At 43.4% G+C, this 17,361-nt stretch overlaps 1 protein-coding gene across 3 annotated transcripts in view; it reads left to right on the forward strand.

Moving 5' to 3' along the window:
• MXI1 (MAX interactor 1, dimerization protein) overlaps positions 1 to 17,361 on the forward strand; it is a 57,838-nt gene that overhangs the window by 23,364 nt on the left and 17,113 nt on the right. For 2 of the 3 annotated variants that reach the window (XM_064464120.1, XM_064464123.1), the window contains exon 3: positions 4,023 to 4,052. The exons of the other annotated variant lie outside the window; for it this stretch is intronic. In XM_064464120.1, the coding sequence (XP_064320190.1) occupies positions 4,023 to 4,052 (30 nt within the window). The remainder of the gene's footprint in view (positions 1 to 4,022; positions 4,053 to 17,361) is intronic. 3 annotated transcript variants of the gene reach the window in all.

Here is a 17,361-nt window from a genome sequence, read left to right on the forward strand (position 1 = left end):
CTGGCAGTACGGATGGCCAGCAGCATCTCCTGAGCCACCGGTATCTCTTTTGTGATGGAGACAGGGCTCATGGAGTTCGTGGCCTCCTCTGGAGTCAGGAGCTGGTGCCAGAAACAAACAGGTGGGTGACCAGGTACAAGGAGATGACAGGGTCATTGGGTCTAAATGCCACCTGTGTATCGCATAGGTCAAGGACTCTCGATTGCTGTGCTTCCCAGTAGAAAATAGTTACTCAGTAAAAAGTCAAACCAAAATGTGGATATGCTGCAAATGCATTCATCGGGCTATTTATCAATATTAGATGTGTAAACCAGAAAGGTCAGCTGTGTTTAATGTCATGTGGCAGCTTTGTGATTTTAATTACAGTAAAAAACCCAATGACAAATGAATTCAGTGCTCTTTAGAGCTTATTCCTCCCTGATGCGGTTTGTTTTGTTGGCTTTCCTGGGCTCAGGGAATGTTTGGCTGCCTCTACCATGGTAGGAGTGATTTTATTTAAATAAAGAAAATGGGATAAAGTAATAAATTATTTACAATGTCTCCTTCACTGGGGGAATTGAGTGTAGCTTAATGTTTCAGCAACACCTTGTTACATCATTGGATAGCAAGGTTGCAGGCAGAATCACAGTAACTAGTGCAAAAAGGTTGTTGCTGCTGACCTTATATTAGAGTGACTGACAATTGCTGCTTCCCTGTTTCTTCCTATTTTGTATGCAGTTTCAGGTATCTGGGGTAAAGAGGGATAAACTTCAGTTTCTCCTCTTCCAGCTTTTTGTTGTTTAAAGTCATGATGGGGACTGCTTTGCTGTTTTTCATTGTTGTTTGCTTCACTCCTTTATGTTAAGCATCTAAAACTCTTTCCTGATCTTTTTTTCCAAGCTGTTTGCAAAATGTAGACAGCAGGATCCTCCTCCTTATGTAAAATTCCTTCAGTTTGTAGGGGTAGTTATAATTTTGGATGTTTTAAATTTATTGTTAAAGAACTCACTGCTATAGAAACCTGACCTTTAAATGAGAACCCTGCAGACAACGTGCTTGAGCTACTTTTAAATTGCAGCTGAGGTTTTGAGCAGTGCCAGTACATGTGCTGGGGCTTTTGTTTTCCTCTCTGAGCATGTCTGTACCCGCACATCTGTGGTTTCAGCTTTGTAGGTGGGGGGCAAGGTCCTGCTTGCCCTGTCCGCCTGACAGCAGGGATGCGAGCTTCTCTGGTTTGTGGTGCATGCACAACACGGTCTCCTTATTTCACTGGGTGACACAGGCTGTGACTATCGACAGCGGCAAAGCAACATCACACCAAATGCACCAGTTCCTTGCTGTTGTAAACAGAGTGTTACAAGTAACCCTGAAACGTCCCCCAAGTGCGGCAATAGTTTACAGTCATGGTTTTCATCCTGTACCCATCAAAAAGCTGGCGATGGTGTACAAGGATGGAGCTTTGATTTCAGTCTGGTGATGCTCTCTAAGCTCTTTGTTGATGATAAGACCAGCTCGGTTAAAGAGGTCCAGTTACATTTGTTTCTGTACCTATTTAAAAGTTTTGGGGTTTTTTTCTCAGTGTAGTATCAATTGAGGTTCCTGTACTTTTTTCTACTTCACTGACAACACTGTCCTTGTTTAACTCCAAATAAATCTTAGTAACATGTGCAGCCCAAAGATGAGGGGAGAAAATTAATCTCTAGATCAGGAGCTATGGAAAATTAAATGAATTATGAACAGAAGAGAGAGGTGATTTTTTTTTTTTTCCCTGTATCCATTGTCCAAGCAAAAGGAAACTGGCACAGAAAATAAGAGTTAGTGAATGGTGGTAGTGGGGTGCTGGGGTATTTTTCCTAAATTTAGGTTAAAGGAAAAATTAAAACTTTTCCAAATGTCCCCAGTAAGACTAAGCAAGGCATAGGCAGGTAGGAGAAGTAACATCCCGTAGGATTCATTCAGCATTGCTGAGATTCTTTCTTTTGCATTCAGCTTCAGTGGGAAGGGGGGTGGTGGTGGTGTTTTTTTTCCCCTTGCCAGCAATATAGTTAAAAGTCACAGCATAAATTTCCTGACTTGGTGAAAAGCCTGTGACCCCTCTCACTTGTCATGTTCATCAGAAGGCAGATAGGTAATAAAGAGTCTCCTGTGTGAGAGGAGTAGGGAGAACCTGCTGTTTTAATTTTGTTCACAGCAGTGGGCCAAACTTTGTTCTTTCAGTGCTGGCCTTGATAATTGGCTCGATATAATATAGGAATTCAAGCCATTGCATATCTCTGGCTTTATAACTGCTAATGTCATAGCCAAGAAGAGCACAAAGTCTCCTGCAGGAACATACAGTAAATAAGAACAGTAAGCATGTTCCAGAGAACATACGGACAGTGGTTTTAAAAGGCCTCAGCTCAGCCCTGGTGGTTTAATTTGCATCCAAGTTGCCCAGACAAATGGATTTTGCTGGTTTAGACTCTATGGGGGATGAGGGTTTGACTTGGGAGATTTTCTGGACTAAATATTATGTTTGTGTCTCTGATTCCTGGGAACCAGACTTTAGGGATCCTCTCTGCTTGGAAGGGAGGGATTTGCTTTGGGAGTTTCCTCCACTTCAGGAGTCTGGCTATAGCATGCCTCACCTTTAGGGTATCCCATATCCTGCTGCACAGGGTACCTTGCACAGACGTACGGTAAAGTTTTTTTTTTCCTCTGGCCACCTGCAGCTCTCAGCCACAGCTAGCTAAGACCTTGGTTTTTGCAGACATCCGTGGTTTATTTGTCATCTTCAATGAGGTTCTAACACCTGTTAAGCGTTCCTCCTGCCTTTTTTGCAGAAGCGTTTAATTATGACAGGGTTTCCCTTGGAGCACATCCTCCATTCAGTTCCCTAATTGTAGAATTCTCTGTGGGATTCTCCAGATGGGAGATAGAGGATAATCTTCTCAGAGCTCCGGAAGAAATGTGATGCCAAATTACAGAAAATAGATCCTTTTTATTAAGCTCTTGGGCTCCTTTTACTCTTATTTTAAGGTGACCTTCTGTTAAAGAAAAATGTTGGATAAGTGGCTATCCTTTTTAAGAAATCCTTAACAACCATACCTGAGTTACTAATAACATCGTTAGATTAGAAATCCTGAAAGTGAGGATTTAAGCTTTTTTTGCCACTCAGGCTTTCATCACAGAGACAAGGAGAATGAACTTGCCTGTTTCCCTTTTGTTTCTAGTTGGTCTCATTTTCAAGCTGCAAGCTCCAAATTAGGGAGTGCTGGCAGCATGCTTGGTGTGGCGGGCAGGTATAAAGACAAAGCCCCCTCCTTTGTCAAGTGGTCACAGTGCCACTTCATGGGTCACTTGCTTCACTGCAAGCTAGTGCTGTGGCAGTGTTGTTTCAGTCCCCGAGGGGTTTCCAGGCATCCTAAAAGTGCTACTCAGCACTGCTGGATGTTTGCAAACATGGCAGTACTGGCCATCCCGTTTCATGCTCAAATACTGGCCATATCTGGAGTTCTACTAAGTTTGCTAAATCTAGCATGTGACTGCTGAAGGGCTCCAGAGGTTGTCCCTACAGAGCCAGTTCTCCTGGAATGTTCCCATATATTTGATGTGCATAAACTAATACTCCATGAACTCCTGTGTTAGCACATGATACCAATATTTTTACAGGGCAGATGGAGAAACTAAAGCGTAAACAAACGTAACTGCAGTCCTGTACTGAGTTGGTGGCAGAGCCCGAAGTAGTCTGGAAATGGCTGACTCTGTTCCCCTGTTCTAATCATTGCCTCTCTTTGGGATTTTGTGTGTGTTTGTCTCTAGGGACCATTTTCTGTAGCACTAGTAAGAGTACCAGCTTTGCATGTAGCAGGTAAATACAGACTTAGGAGGGGAGGAATCTCTTGTCAGCAGGGAGACTGAGGTTATAGCTATAGATTTTAATGTATGTAGTTGGTTAGCTTTACGCTGTGATATGCCACTAGGGATGTGTACAGCTTGCAGCAATTGAACTTTGGTGCTGAGAGTTTAAAGGTGGCTAATCCAAATTTTTGTTTATCTTCCAGGTCTACGCACAATGAACTAGAAAAGAACCGGTAAGTAGCTAATGAGCTGAATTCTAAGAAATGCAAGTCTAGTGAGTGTAATGTGCTTTAACCTTACACATGCAGGTGCTGTTTGATCAGCTTAGACAGCTGTGAATGACCACACTGCATCACATACTTTTAAAAGTCAGGGGGAGAAGGCACAAAAAGATCTGAAAAAGAAGCCTTGTTTTTGGCTGTTTTTTTCCCTCTCTCTGAAAAGGCAAGAAGTGACCCAGTTTTGTGACTAATCTGTATGCAGAGTAAATACTGTTCTTCTCCTGACACAGTGAAATCTGATTGGGGCACTTTCCATACATGAGGTTGCTACGGGATCAGGTTTCTTGGGCCCTGGGTTATAAGTGTTACCATGAATGGAAGGGCAGACCGCTGTGCTCTACACCCTCTCCCTCCCACCCCTCCACTGGGCTGTGATAATCTCTGTGGCGCAGAAGAAAATACCATTGTCCAGAGGCTCAGAGGTCTGGCTACTAGCACCTCTGTGGGGACTCCCTCTTCTAACCTGTTATAGGATTGTGCCTGTTTATCCTTGAATCTGAAGTTTTAGCAAGCCTTGCAGTTTTGTTACTTGGCTAGCTCTGCTATATGACTCAACCCTTTTGTAACAGGAGTTAAAGTAAGATAAATACCATTGAGACAAGGGGAGCTAGTTCACACACAGATCAGATTATCGTCTTCCATTCAGGATGCTATAGTTAAGGTTGTGTCAGGGTTTCCATTATAAACTTATCTTGGCTCTTCTGTGGGATTTTAGGGGGACTGAGAGGGGCTGTCTGTGGTTTTGGTGGCTGCTGGAACAAAGGCAGTGCCCTGGCCATCTGCTCCTATGAAAAAACCCTCAGGGTGGGAAAGTTGAGTCTAAATACGTTGATTGCCTCCTCTTCACTATTAGCAGCCATCATTTAACAAGGGACTGGAGCACTCTGAGGATGACCAAAGATACACAGAGGCTTCAAGCCAAGTGTGTGTTTCCATTCACACAAGATCTTCCCATGTAGCTTCAAGGGAATCAGAGCTGAGTTCCTTGTGTATCACATTGCCCTCAGTTTCCCCCATATCTGTGTCCCCTGGCAGCAGCAGTGGTGGGAAGCAGTTTGGCCTTTGCATGATGTGGAGGTTTTCTTCCTGGCTGTGCTTCTGCCTCCTGGTAACTATGAGGATCTACAGAGTTGTCCTGGTACTGTGTTTCTGGGGTGATACAGAGAGGTTTATTTGGGTTATGTCACTCTCCTGTTCCCCCTGAGTCTTAACCTTTCCAGTCCCAGGTTGAGCTGTGTTGGGAAGTGTTGGCTCCTGTGTTATCCAGTGCTCTCTATGGTTTTATTTACCAATGAGGGAAAGAAAATGCAGTGCTTGGGTCTGACCCAGAATGGAGGGTGCTTTTTTTCTCCATGACAGCAGTAAACTATCACTAATTTTCAATGTGCTTATTTGCATATCTAATTGTTAGTGCAAATGCTGCTTACCCTCAGTACAGCTTTAGAGCACAGCTGCCTCCATCCTTCCCTGTACCAGCTTGGTCTTCTCACATTGGCCAAGTTTGCATGGATCTGTGACCAATTTTTTTCCTACCTTCAGGCTTGTGGAGCAGGCAGTGAAGCTTCAGACTCTCTGTGGGTGAGATCTCAGCAGCTAGTATTAACGTACTTACTGTCCAGCTAAAGACCTGGAACTGATGGGTTTAGGATATGCCTGATACCAATTATCTGTGTGAGTTAAGGAAGTTTCTGTCTTGATTCCCTGTCTTTAACTGAGGACAGTAATACTGTCGGGGGATATCATGAGGATTGACTGCTGTCCAGCACTTCGTTATATATGTTACTACTGAGAGGAGTATTATTACCTGTTCTTGCCCTTATGCCACCTTTTTCAGAATGTTGATGAGCTGTTTGCTTGCTACGGAATTTGTCTCTCTCTCCCTCCTGTCTCAGTTATGCTCCCTAGTCCACACCTGTTCCAGGTTGAAGACTCCTAACCATCAGCAAGGTCTTTTCCTCCAGGGCTTTCCCAGGCACTGTGTTCCAGATCTGTGTCTCTGACATGGTTTTACAAGCCCTTTCTGGGAAGGACACTCGTTTGATCACACTGGGTGGTCTGTACAGGCAAACTCCTGTATCTGGGATCTTTGGTCATGGGCCCGCTGCTTCTGTCTGTCCCTTAACGCACATGCTGTGGCTTGACCAGCTATGCACTACTGCAAGCCCAGCTAGACCCTGTAGCAGCTATGCTGGGTTTGCAGTGTTTGTTAACAATGATTTGGACAGCAAGTTCCATACTGGGAGCACTTATTTTCAAACTCCACAGCAGTGTTCGCTGAGTGAAGGGGATTGCTTCCCAGTTAGATTTTCACCATGTTTTATTTGCTGTGTCATTAAGTTTGTCAGTGTCTCCAGACTTAACTGTTGCAAAGATAAAAGCCCTGATACTAATGGCTTTGTGGCTGGCAGGTGCTCATTTCCCCTATTATTTGAGATTATTCCTTTTGAATCTCACTGTTATCTCCATTATTGACACACACTATAATTTTCAAAATTGTCCACTATTAGGTCTCTGACTCTGCTTTTTCCCTTCTTGTCTGGGAACAGCAGCCTTCTTATGTTCGGTTAAATTTTGTTTTAACCCATTCAGTGATCACACAGAGTTTCTTTCAAGCGGTAGCAAGAGAATAGTATAAAAACAAAATGCTCTCCTCCTCCTTTTTAAGTATGCGATTTAACTTGGACCAGTATTGCAGAGCTGATGATGTTTCAATGTATCAGGATTAAGAATCTTGTACCCCTTTGATGTCAAAAAGTAACTAAAGATATATTAAAAAATTAAAATGATGTTTTAAGCTCCACTCCTTTTCTTGGTCTTGAAATATTTCATGAAAATTCCAGTGGTTCTGCTAAGGAGCTGTTTGATTTGGTACCAAATATTAACTGTAATATTTAAGTGACTTCTCTTTCTGCTTTGCTTTGGGGTTGTTTTTTTTTTTTATCTGAAAAGATTGCAGTGACATTTTTATGAGGGGCTTTGTTTGATTTATAAAAGATTAAAGTTAATTTATAGTTATTACCTGTCATTAATCCTCATGTTGGAAAATTGTTTGTGTGTTTTATTTAATGGGTATGTGTTTCAGTTTATCTCTACCCAGGATGAGTCACAGCTTGCATTTAAACAAACCAGTATTCTGCTTCTCATCTGCTGCAAGGCATAACTAAAACAATATTTTTTAGTCCTTTAACATGCCTACCAAAAAACGGATTTGTAAGCAGCACACCATCATTTTCTAAAAGAAAATATGATACAGGGGAATTAACTGTTGTCTGTGAACATTTTGGACACGTGCGAGTTTAGGAAGGATGTGGTCAGTGTGGTGTGGAGAGAAGGTACACGGCACTGAGGCGACTTTCCTGCTGCTCTGTGAAGTGGCAGTTCTGGTAGACCAACATGGTGGTGGTGTCTGTCAGAAAAGTTACGTCTCCACATAGAACAAGATGTTTATAAAGCTATTGATCAGATTTTAAAAAAAAGTCTTTCTGTATGTCCTAGGTAGATCTAGTTGGTTTTGGTGATGATTACATTGTAATATAGCAGAAGGAAGGAAAACAAGTCTGAGTAATAGGGTGAAGAATGAGTTGTTGGGGCACATCTTTCTTCTGGTAACAATAATTTAGCTCCAACAAAAGATAGACATGAGGAGGGAAAGATCCCTTGGGAGAATCATTGACATCAGAATTTTCTGAAGATCTCACAGAATTTGTGGGTCTGCAAAAATACCTTGTTTAAAATGAAAAAAAAGCCCAAGGTCTAAAGGAGACAAAGCTACTTCTAAACCAAGTTGCTAAGCACTTGTGTTTAGCATAAAAGCAGAGAATGAAGTGATCTAAGATCCTTTTTCTCTGGTATCTTTTGAGATGATCAGAAACAAAGTGAAGAAGACACACACATAGCAGTGATTGAGTACTATGGGTTTTAGCCTTTCTTACCAGGATCCCCCATCTCTCATTTGGATCCCCACCCATTCTCTCTTTGTTGTGACAGACTCTCTATTGCAGAGTTTCTCCAAAACAGTCTCTCACGCAGAGCTGACTGTGCTAGGTTGTGTATTTGAGGTAGCAGATGAGATAAAGGAAAAACCCTGCTGAATGTTTAGGAGAAAACCATGCCTAGGGTCAGCCTACACTGAAATGTGGGGCTTTCTGAGGCTCTGCAGCAATTGCGCAGTTTGGTTCTGTATCTCTGAAACAGAGGCTTGAGTGTGTGTATTAACAAAATGCAAGAGAAGGAGGGGAAAGCATTTAACATAGGGCTTTTAAATAGTTCTGCTATTAAACAGTGCAGATGTGCTGTCTGCGCTGGGAAAGGTGGAGGGAGGGGAAATGAAAGTACAGTGAATCCTTGCTACTCCGAACAGACATGGATGATTGTGCTTTTGTAGTGCTATACGTACTTGCCAAGGCAATCTGATCAGTGTTTGTCTTGAACCAACTAATCAATGTGGTGTTGAGTTCAGTGCTATTTATCAGGACAGCTGGAACAAGAAACTAATCCAGTAAATTTCATTTGTTCTCTGGAGTGGGTTTTGTTTTCATGTTAACTTCATGTAGCAAACATTGACAGCACATATTGTTTTCCTCATTAATAAAATTTGGAAACTGTGATGTTCCCTGCAGCAGTCAAACCATTGCCAACACAGCTGAGCATGCATCTTTGACACATCCAAAGGTCAGAGCATGCACTGATCCAACTTGCTCCTTGTGGAAACTGTAGCTAAACCCTCCTGCCTCCGTGGCCAGCATGGAACAAGAGCTGGAGGTAGCTAGCTGTCTTCAACTCTGTCGCTTCAATGACAGATGCCTCTGTTGTCAGCTGGGACTAACAATTGTCAGCAGAGTTGAAACATGTTCCTCTAGGACATCTAGATAACTACTGCACTACTGTGCCTGATTTTGCTTAGCCTGGATAGCGAAGTCTGAAGTTTGTGGAGTAAAGCTATCAGAGAGGTGTTCTTTGTGGGTATGTTCAGCCTCTTGCTGTATTGTAGTTATTTCTTTGCATTGCTCTGGGAACTTATCAGTCAGATGCTGTAAAACTGTAATCTGGTCTCTTTCGCTGACCACCATGCTTGTTCATGCAAAGTGCCTCCTTGTGCAGAAGCAGTGTTTTAATTCACTCACAATCGAAAGCCTGCGAAGGCTTTGTTTCATGTTGGCTGGGCAGCAGAACATTTTGAACTCTGAGCAAAGCTGCTGAAAAGGGACAGTTAGTCTCTGTGCCAAAATTTGAAGGAAACAAGATGATCCTTATTTTGTTAGAAGTTCTTCAGTACTGCTTATATTGGAATTTCTAGTTTCAGTATGATTTTTTTATATTCTCTTCCAAGTGATGCAGTGAAGGATGAATGCATGCCTGCATGCCTTCCTTCCTGCTCCTAGATCTCTGCATCTCGCCTATCAATCCAATAGCAGTTGGAGAAGGAAGAGGAAAAAGAACAATACTACTATTTTCAATAAACTGTTGCAAAGCAAAATGTTCTTGTTTCAACAATGTTGCACAACAAAATTACTCTTATAACCCAATTTTTAGAAACAGATATTTATCACAAAACACTTCTCAACTAAGATGTGTTTTAGGGACACTTCATGATGTGTTTTTCTCCCATGATGTAGAAAGACATGTCGGCGCAATCTGCTTGGCCTTGGCATAATGGCCTGATGCTGAGAATCCTTTCATCGCCTTGCCTCCCAGAAGGGAGGCTTTAGAGAAAACCCCCATCTTAAAAAAAAAAACAAACCAAAACATGGTCTCCCCATTTACTGGCTCTGTTCTTGCATTCAGTATCCTGCGCTTAAGATCTCCAGAGCAGTGAATAGAAGAGGTATCAAATGGTTATTTACTGCTTTCAGGGAGCCAGGAGGGGGTCTGGTAGCTGCTGTGGATGTGTAATAAAAGTAGTCATATGTACTTAGATGGTATCTGATTTGGAGTGCGTCATTGCCAGCTTTCGTTCTTGAACCTCTCCCCAAACTTGCATCCTCAAATTTCTACTTTGTGTTGCTGCAGTTTTCTTTCAGGCTGACCCCTCAGTTAGGTATGTTTATGGCTGTCCTGAAAAAAATTAAAAACTGGGCAAATCCCCTCTGTGAGCTTGACCAGGAAGAATCTGGCCCCAGGTAGGAAGTCAAGCATTCAGTTTTCCTAGCTCAGTTTTCAACCGTGTCAGGGCTCTGTACTTGCCACCTCTCCCTCAAATGCATCTCTGAAGACTTTGCAGGCTTTCATTTTCTTTTTTTTTTTTTTTCTTTCTTTTTTTTTTTTTTCCTGGGGTGTCGTTTGTTGAAGTGCTGAGAGCCAGAAATTCTGATGCAACAACTTTCTTCTTCAGGTGACTAACATTGCTCGTGGGCCTGAAAGCATAACTAGCTAAAAGCCACTTGGGGAGTTGATGCCTTAGAGAAGATGAGGTAATAGCAATATAATTTCTGAGACAGATTACCTGTTAACTACAAGTTTCAGGACTTTGTACTCTCGGGGTAGAAGCTGGAGTTCTGTGTGCTGATTTATATCTGTAACTGGTAGGTATGTTGAGGGCACTGTAGCAACATAGCCCATGCAGGCTTGTGATAACCAAAGGAAATTCAGCGTGGGATAGAAAGTGTAGGCAAGAAACTTTCTCATTCTCCTTTCTGTATGTAGCCCATTTTTACCGAAGTATCACAACTTTGAGAACCTATAGCCTTATGATATGCCAAGGAGAGGTGGGAAGAGTCAGACACCCCTGTTTAACAGGTGAGGAACAGGAACACACATAGATCTGGTGCCTGAAGTAACGGGCATGGGGGAACAAGTCGGCATCAACCCACTCCTTCGCTTCATTGATCCACAACTCCAGGCAGTTCCTTGCTTTTTCTTTCATTACAAAAGTTTCCCCTTTTCCACCTCTGCTTCCTTCAAAACTTCATCCTCACTCCTTGTGTCCCCCTCAGTGTCCACCCTTATCAGTGTTGCCCAGGGCCAGGAGGTGCTGCATGACGCTGTCTTGCTGCCCTCATGCCTTCTCGCATCTGAAGAGGGAATAGGTGCACAAAGTGAAGGTACCTTTGTTGCTATGGGCGGCTGGTGAGGCTTGGCACAGCATCGTCTAGCCCCTTGTTTTGGGTGCTGTGGTAGGTAGTGCAAGCGTGTAACAGGCATTCATAGCCTTGTCTGGGAAATGAAAGCAAAGGGCTTCATCTCAGAGTTGCTGTGGTTGTTGCCTGGCTGCAAATGGTGCTGGTCACCCGAGCAGTTTGCATAGCTGTGGGCAAACAGCCCAGACAGGTTTCCTACCAAACAGTGCATGTGACAACCATAAAACAATTGAATGGGCTATGTGTGTCCAAGGGTCGGGAATTCTCCTCCCGTGAACCATAGGGTAATGTGGACAGGGTGAAGTTGGGGCCATGGCAGAACATAGTTGTAGATGGTGTCATCTACCTGCCTCCCTTTCTGTGTGTCTTGAGAGCTTGAATTTGTGCAGAAATACAGATCATCTCTGCCTGGCACTCCTTGTGTTTGCTCTTTGGTAAATCCTTACAGTGCCTTTGCAAAATTGGAGTATCCCCTTTTTCAAAGGTGGTCCTTGAGTCTGTCAGATGCTGGCTGAATCTCATATATTGGTTTTGGATTTGTCCGAGTCTGGAGGATCAATGAGGAAACCCCGGATCCCAGATCATTGGGATGAGTCAGGTCTTCTGCCTGATGTTCCATTAAAAAAAATTAAGGGCTGCCTTTTGAAGGTATCCTTTATGCGTACACTGCTGCCTGAGCATCACTTTCTATTAGCTGTGTAATAAGGTTTTCTGTCCCACTTGCCTGTTAATTATTTACCTTTGAGTGTGCATTCATAAAGCAACATGACTTATTTAGGGAAAAATGAAAAGCTTCTGCAAAGAATGGATGCTTTTTGCTCTTACTTTTTTGCCCAGGAGTTTAAGTGAGTACCTTAGGACTCAAGATAAAGAAGGGATTGTCCTGAACAGGAGACTTAGCAAATGAGCATGTTCAGCTCATAGGAGGTGAGGCAGGAAAGTGGATGTAGCAGTTGTATGGTGATCTTGTAATTGCCTGTAGAGGCGTTTCTGCCCAGGACAGGCTGAAGGAGATTGATACAAAAAAGCTTACGCACTGAAACCTTCAGTGGAAACAGGACATGAGCTTGAAATGCAGTGTTTAATAGAAATAGACTCTGAATGCTATCAGTGGGTTCACGCATGGTCCAGGCTGATAACAGTTCATATGTAAGGGTGTGGTTTTTATCATGGTAGGTAGTAAACAGCTTCACAAAACTTAGTCATGCTTATAAAGTCAAGTGCAGCCTGCTATCTTCTGAGCTGACTGGTTGCTGAGCTAGGGTGGAATCTAAAAGCATCTGAATCATTTAGAAGCACAGCTCTTAATGACTCTCAGATGAATACTTGCTCCTTCACTTCGGCACTTGCTGCTCCCCCTGCTTGACTCTGCAGTGCTATAGTTGTGCCTAGTCATGTGGAGAGCGGTGCCAAGTGCTCCTGCACCAAACAGCTTACTGTCCAGGACAGCGAATAACGCAATAACAAAAAGAGGGCATTTGATAGATGCCATTCTTCATGTGAATAAGCGAGTATGTTAGTAGAGAAAGGGCAAGGATCCTTCTGTGAGCATGAAAGCTGGCAAAGCCACATGCCCATCAGAGGGCCTATGTAGAAAGGAAAAGGAAGTTGATGCCAGACTTTATTTCGCTGCTTATTTGTGTATGGGTAGATCTCCCTGTGAGCAGCCCAGGAGAGAAAAGGAACAGAACAGGAGGGGTCGGGGTGACATCAGCCCTGAGGAGCTCACTGTGGCTGTCATCATCCTTGAAGAAGAGCCTGGTCAGCCCAGAGTGTCTCAGGACCTGAGAACAGGCAGCTGCCAGCATTTCCATCTGACGCCTCAGTGCATTTCCTCTACTCTTTCCGCTCAGAGCTGGATTGTGCAGGAGGGAATGCTCTGGCTATCCCAGGCCTTTAGGAAGTTCTGGGTGATGTGTTTTCCTCCCAGGAGGGACTTTCTAATGCTACTTAAAGACACAACCTGTTGAACACTTGGGGTAATTCACTGTAATTTCACATGGCCAAAGTCCAGCCCTTAAATGGGAAGTGTTCTGCTCCTTCTGAAAACTCAATGAAATTCTTCAAATGAGTTATTCTGAAAGAGGGAGCTGCGTAGCAGGTTTATTGTGGAAACCAGAGGTTAAAAAGAAATTGCTTTGTATCTCCCATGTCTTTCATTCCCACCTATTTGGCTTTGGTCTGTGGGGTGGGTTCAGTTGTGGGTTGCCCAGTCTGATTTCAGCCAGCTGTATGGGAATCTTCCACACAGCTTGGAAAATACCATTCATTAGCTACACTTTGGTAATGTCAAGAGGCCGAATGTGGGGTGAGTACCTGCCTTTGCACAGATGCACACAGTTATGTGCAAGCACACGCAAAGAGCTTGCAGTTAAAATCTATGTGCCTGTCCCTTTTTAACAGGGGAAGACAGCCCCAGCTGTGTATACAGCTTGGTGTTCCCCTTTGATCTGTGTTTGTTTCCAGTGTTTCTCAGACTGGATCCTGGTGCTCCTCAGCTGGCTGCTCTTTTCCATGTTTGCAGCTGCATAACTGCATACAGAGCAGCTCACTGGGGTGTAACTGGTTTCAGTGTCTCAGGGTTCCTCTTCCCTGCAGCCCCTTCTGTTGTTTGCTTTGTTTCTGTCCTTTCCTCGCCAACCCAAAGGGCAGGGGATTTGTCTCACTCTGATAGTGGAAACTGCGCCTTGCAGATGCCTCAGGATCCTCCCTTCTACTTTGCCTACCTGCTCCCACACACGTGGCATTGCTGCTCTGTTCCAGCAGCACGTGGCAGCTACAGCTGCCAAGCTGGAGCAGCTCCTTTGCTCTGTCACCAGGGTCATAGCTCAGAGGGGCAAAATTCCCCTTTGCTTTCAGAGACTCAGCACGCCACCCCTGCAGCTGGCCTAGGCCCTGTGCCTAAAGGAAGGCAAGAAACTGCACTCTTCAGACTTACGTAGTGTTTTGTGAAGCTGTCAAAGATGGAGCTGAGAGGGGCCTGCAGCACCCATTTGGTCTGTCCCATCACCCCAAGGCAGGATAAGCTCTATCTAAACCTTTCCTGACAGTTGCCAATCTAGCATGGCCTTAAAAGCCTTTGACAGCAGGATTGCCCAGGGAGGTAGTGCAACCTATTGCCCTGATTAACTGTTGTTACCACTAGAAAGTTTTTCCTCATGTCTAACTAAAAAGAAATTTATTTCGGCATTGTTCTAGGAAAGAAAAAAAGCCATCCAAAGTTGAGTGCCTCTGTGTGTGTGGAGAATCCCAAATGCTGAATGTAGTAATCAGCTGTCAGAGTAAGAATCACTTTGTTAGACCCTAGAAGGAATTTTGTTAGACCTGAGGAATTTTGGCCGATATAAGGAAATAAGGGGGAAGAAAATATTAATCTTTTCCCAATGCATGTTTTTGCCACTTCACCTACCCAGAAAAGCAACTTTGATGCCAAAAGAAGTGGGAAACCGGACGGGAACACTTTGTCTCCGGTGGATATTCTACGTAATATGACCCTCTTAGGAAATGCGCAGAGCCTGTTCTGTGTGGTGTGACCTCTTTTAAACTTTTCTTGGCTTGGAAAAGCAGCTTACAGGCTTGGTGTTCGTTGGAAAAAGCACATATGGGGATGCGTTTCAGTGAAGGGATTGCAGAGGGGGAGGAGAGAAATCTTGTATCTGGTGTCATATACTTAAGGAAAATATGCAAAGGCCCCTGCAGTCATGAGTGTCTCTTGGAGTTTCTTTGAGTTGTGGGTTTTGGGTTTTTTTTTTTTCTTAGTGATCTCTGAGAAGAATACATGTGGTGGGGAAAGAGCAGAGTGCAGAGAGTGTTAGACTGTGGGCTGGGCACATTGTAAATGGCTAGCAGTAGTCAGAGTGGAAAGCTGTTGTACAGAAGTAGGGGACTCCCAGAAGCCCTCCGAGCTGGCTCTCAGGTTTGTACAGATGGTGCTGCCTTGCGCTGCCCCTCAGCCATCCAGGGAAAGCAAATCAAATAAATTTCTTAAAGGCTTTCCTTTTTTTTCTTTTTAAAGGAGTATTTTTAAAGAACTATTCCATTATTTAAAGTGAAAAATATCATTAATCTTGCCAGCTCTTCTAATCTCCACTGCAATTCTGGTGATACTCTGGGACTCTCGAATTCCAGCACCTGGAGTCAAGTGTTTCTATTCCCCACATAAAACCAGTGTATGAGCCAGTGTAACCTACGTATTTAAAAAACAGAAAGGGGAGTAAGTGTCCTGTGTAGATGTTTGTTTGCTTTTTTTAATCAACGTCTGAGCCACTCTAGTGTATTTTTTTTTTTAATGGGTCTTAAATGGTAATCTTTTGGACATGTCAGATTAACAGTAGGATACCAGAAACTAGATGTTTTAAAGAAATAAAAAGTTTTGACTGCTTGATTGCAAAATCAACAATACAGCCTTCATTGTGTGGTCTTCATTCTGATTAAACTCCTTTGACCTTTGCTGAAATTCCATCTTGGGAAGTTCTTAGGACAGCAGTCAGAACGAATCTCAAATAGTTTTACTGCATATATGGGGCAGAGCAGTGAGGGGTTATTGATCCATTTTGAGAGACGTGGTCATATTGTACTCTGGGCATTATTAACTAGCAGAGAAAGCTGAGTGAATTAGCTTCCTCAAGTGTCCTACTCTCCAGGCACTTCACATACCAGTGTCATTGCTGAGCTACATGAGCACCTGAAAACCAAGAGTGGATTTAGCTGTGCAGTACTCCGTGAAGGAATTAGGATTAACTCCATTTTGTGGATGAGCAGTGCGTGCTTCAGTTCCTCAAGGGATTTACCTGAGGTCATGCAAGCTGTCTGCAGACAGGTCTCCTGACTCCCACTTAAAGGTCTTGTCTGCTGCATAACCCTTTCCTGCTTGTGGAGAGAATTGAAATGTCAGCTCTGTTTGGTTGCTGCTTCGCCCTTCCTGAGAGCGCATGCAATCTCTGTAAGTGGCTGGCTAGCGCAGCACCGAGAAAGTCAAGAAATCTGTGCTTCTGGTTTGCCATTTGGCTCTCCTGGTGGGGAGACCCACTGCAGCCTCTCCCTGGGTGAACGGTTCATGGTGAATATATTTTGTTATTCTTTTTCTTGGTTGTTGGGGTTGTTTTTTTAATTAATAGTATTTTTAACACCAGTGGTTTTTGAAACCAACAAGGAGTCATCCAAGGATGGGACTCCGTACGGAAAATATCTGACTGTCAAGCAGTAATTTTTCCTCCCTAAATTCATGAGGCTCTGTGGAGTAGGACACAAGCACTACAAAATAACAGGGGAGAAGGGGTGTGGTTGTGGGTATTATAATGCAGTGCCACTGCAGGTATTTCTCTAAGCTCATGTGGTTTTTTTCTTAACATTGTCCTGATAGTGTTGCAAATGGAAACCAGTTTCCACCAAACTAGAGGACTAGGTGTTCCAGCTCCTATCTTTTTTTTTTTTTTTTCCCTTAATTTTTCTTTCCAAAACAAACCATGAACCTTTCAGTGTTTGGTTTGTTCCCAGGTGGGATCCTAACCCTTTTGCTGCTGGGAGAATACAGAGCAAGCGTAAGGCAGCTAATCCTCCCAGAAACGCTAGTTTACTCAACTACATCTGTTCTGGGTTTGGGGAAATTAGAATCGTAGCCATTTGTGTCATTGCTGACCCAGGCAGGGGTCATGATGATCTTCTCCAGCTGATCAAGAGTTCACTAGGTAGAACATGTTGTGCTTAATATAATGCCTTTTTGAGCCCGATTGGAAGCACTAGGAGTTTTGTCGTTCAGCTGAAAAAAGTCGAGCAATTTGCATGTCTTATGGATACATTTTGTCTTGCTTCCCGCCCAAGGAAATGGTTTCCAAGTGCCCAGCTTCATGCTTTTTCCCTGTTCTATGTTTGAGCAGTCTTACATCTCTCGGCCTTCACACATGCCCAGGGGAGAGAAAGAAAATGCAGGGATGGTGTCAAGGGTAGTTAAAGGGAAAGGGCAAAACAGGAGGATTGTTTTGCTGGTGGTGTTTTTTCCCCTGAAGTATACATTGTTTTAATTTTTTAGGTGATAAATTGTGCTCCTCTTTGGAAGAACTGTATTGACAATGAGTTTGTGTTAGCACATCACATCAGTTAAGCAGAAACAAGGTGTGTTCTCACACTCTCTAGTACCTCTTTCGAAACCTCTTTTCTTTTCTGGTACCTCCCTATGTATGAGATCA

Source organism: Phalacrocorax carbo, chromosome 12, assembly GCF_963921805.1.
Source record: "Phalacrocorax carbo chromosome 12, bPhaCar2.1, whole genome shotgun sequence".
NCBI lineage: Eukaryota > Metazoa > Chordata > Aves > Suliformes > Phalacrocoracidae > Phalacrocorax > Phalacrocorax carbo.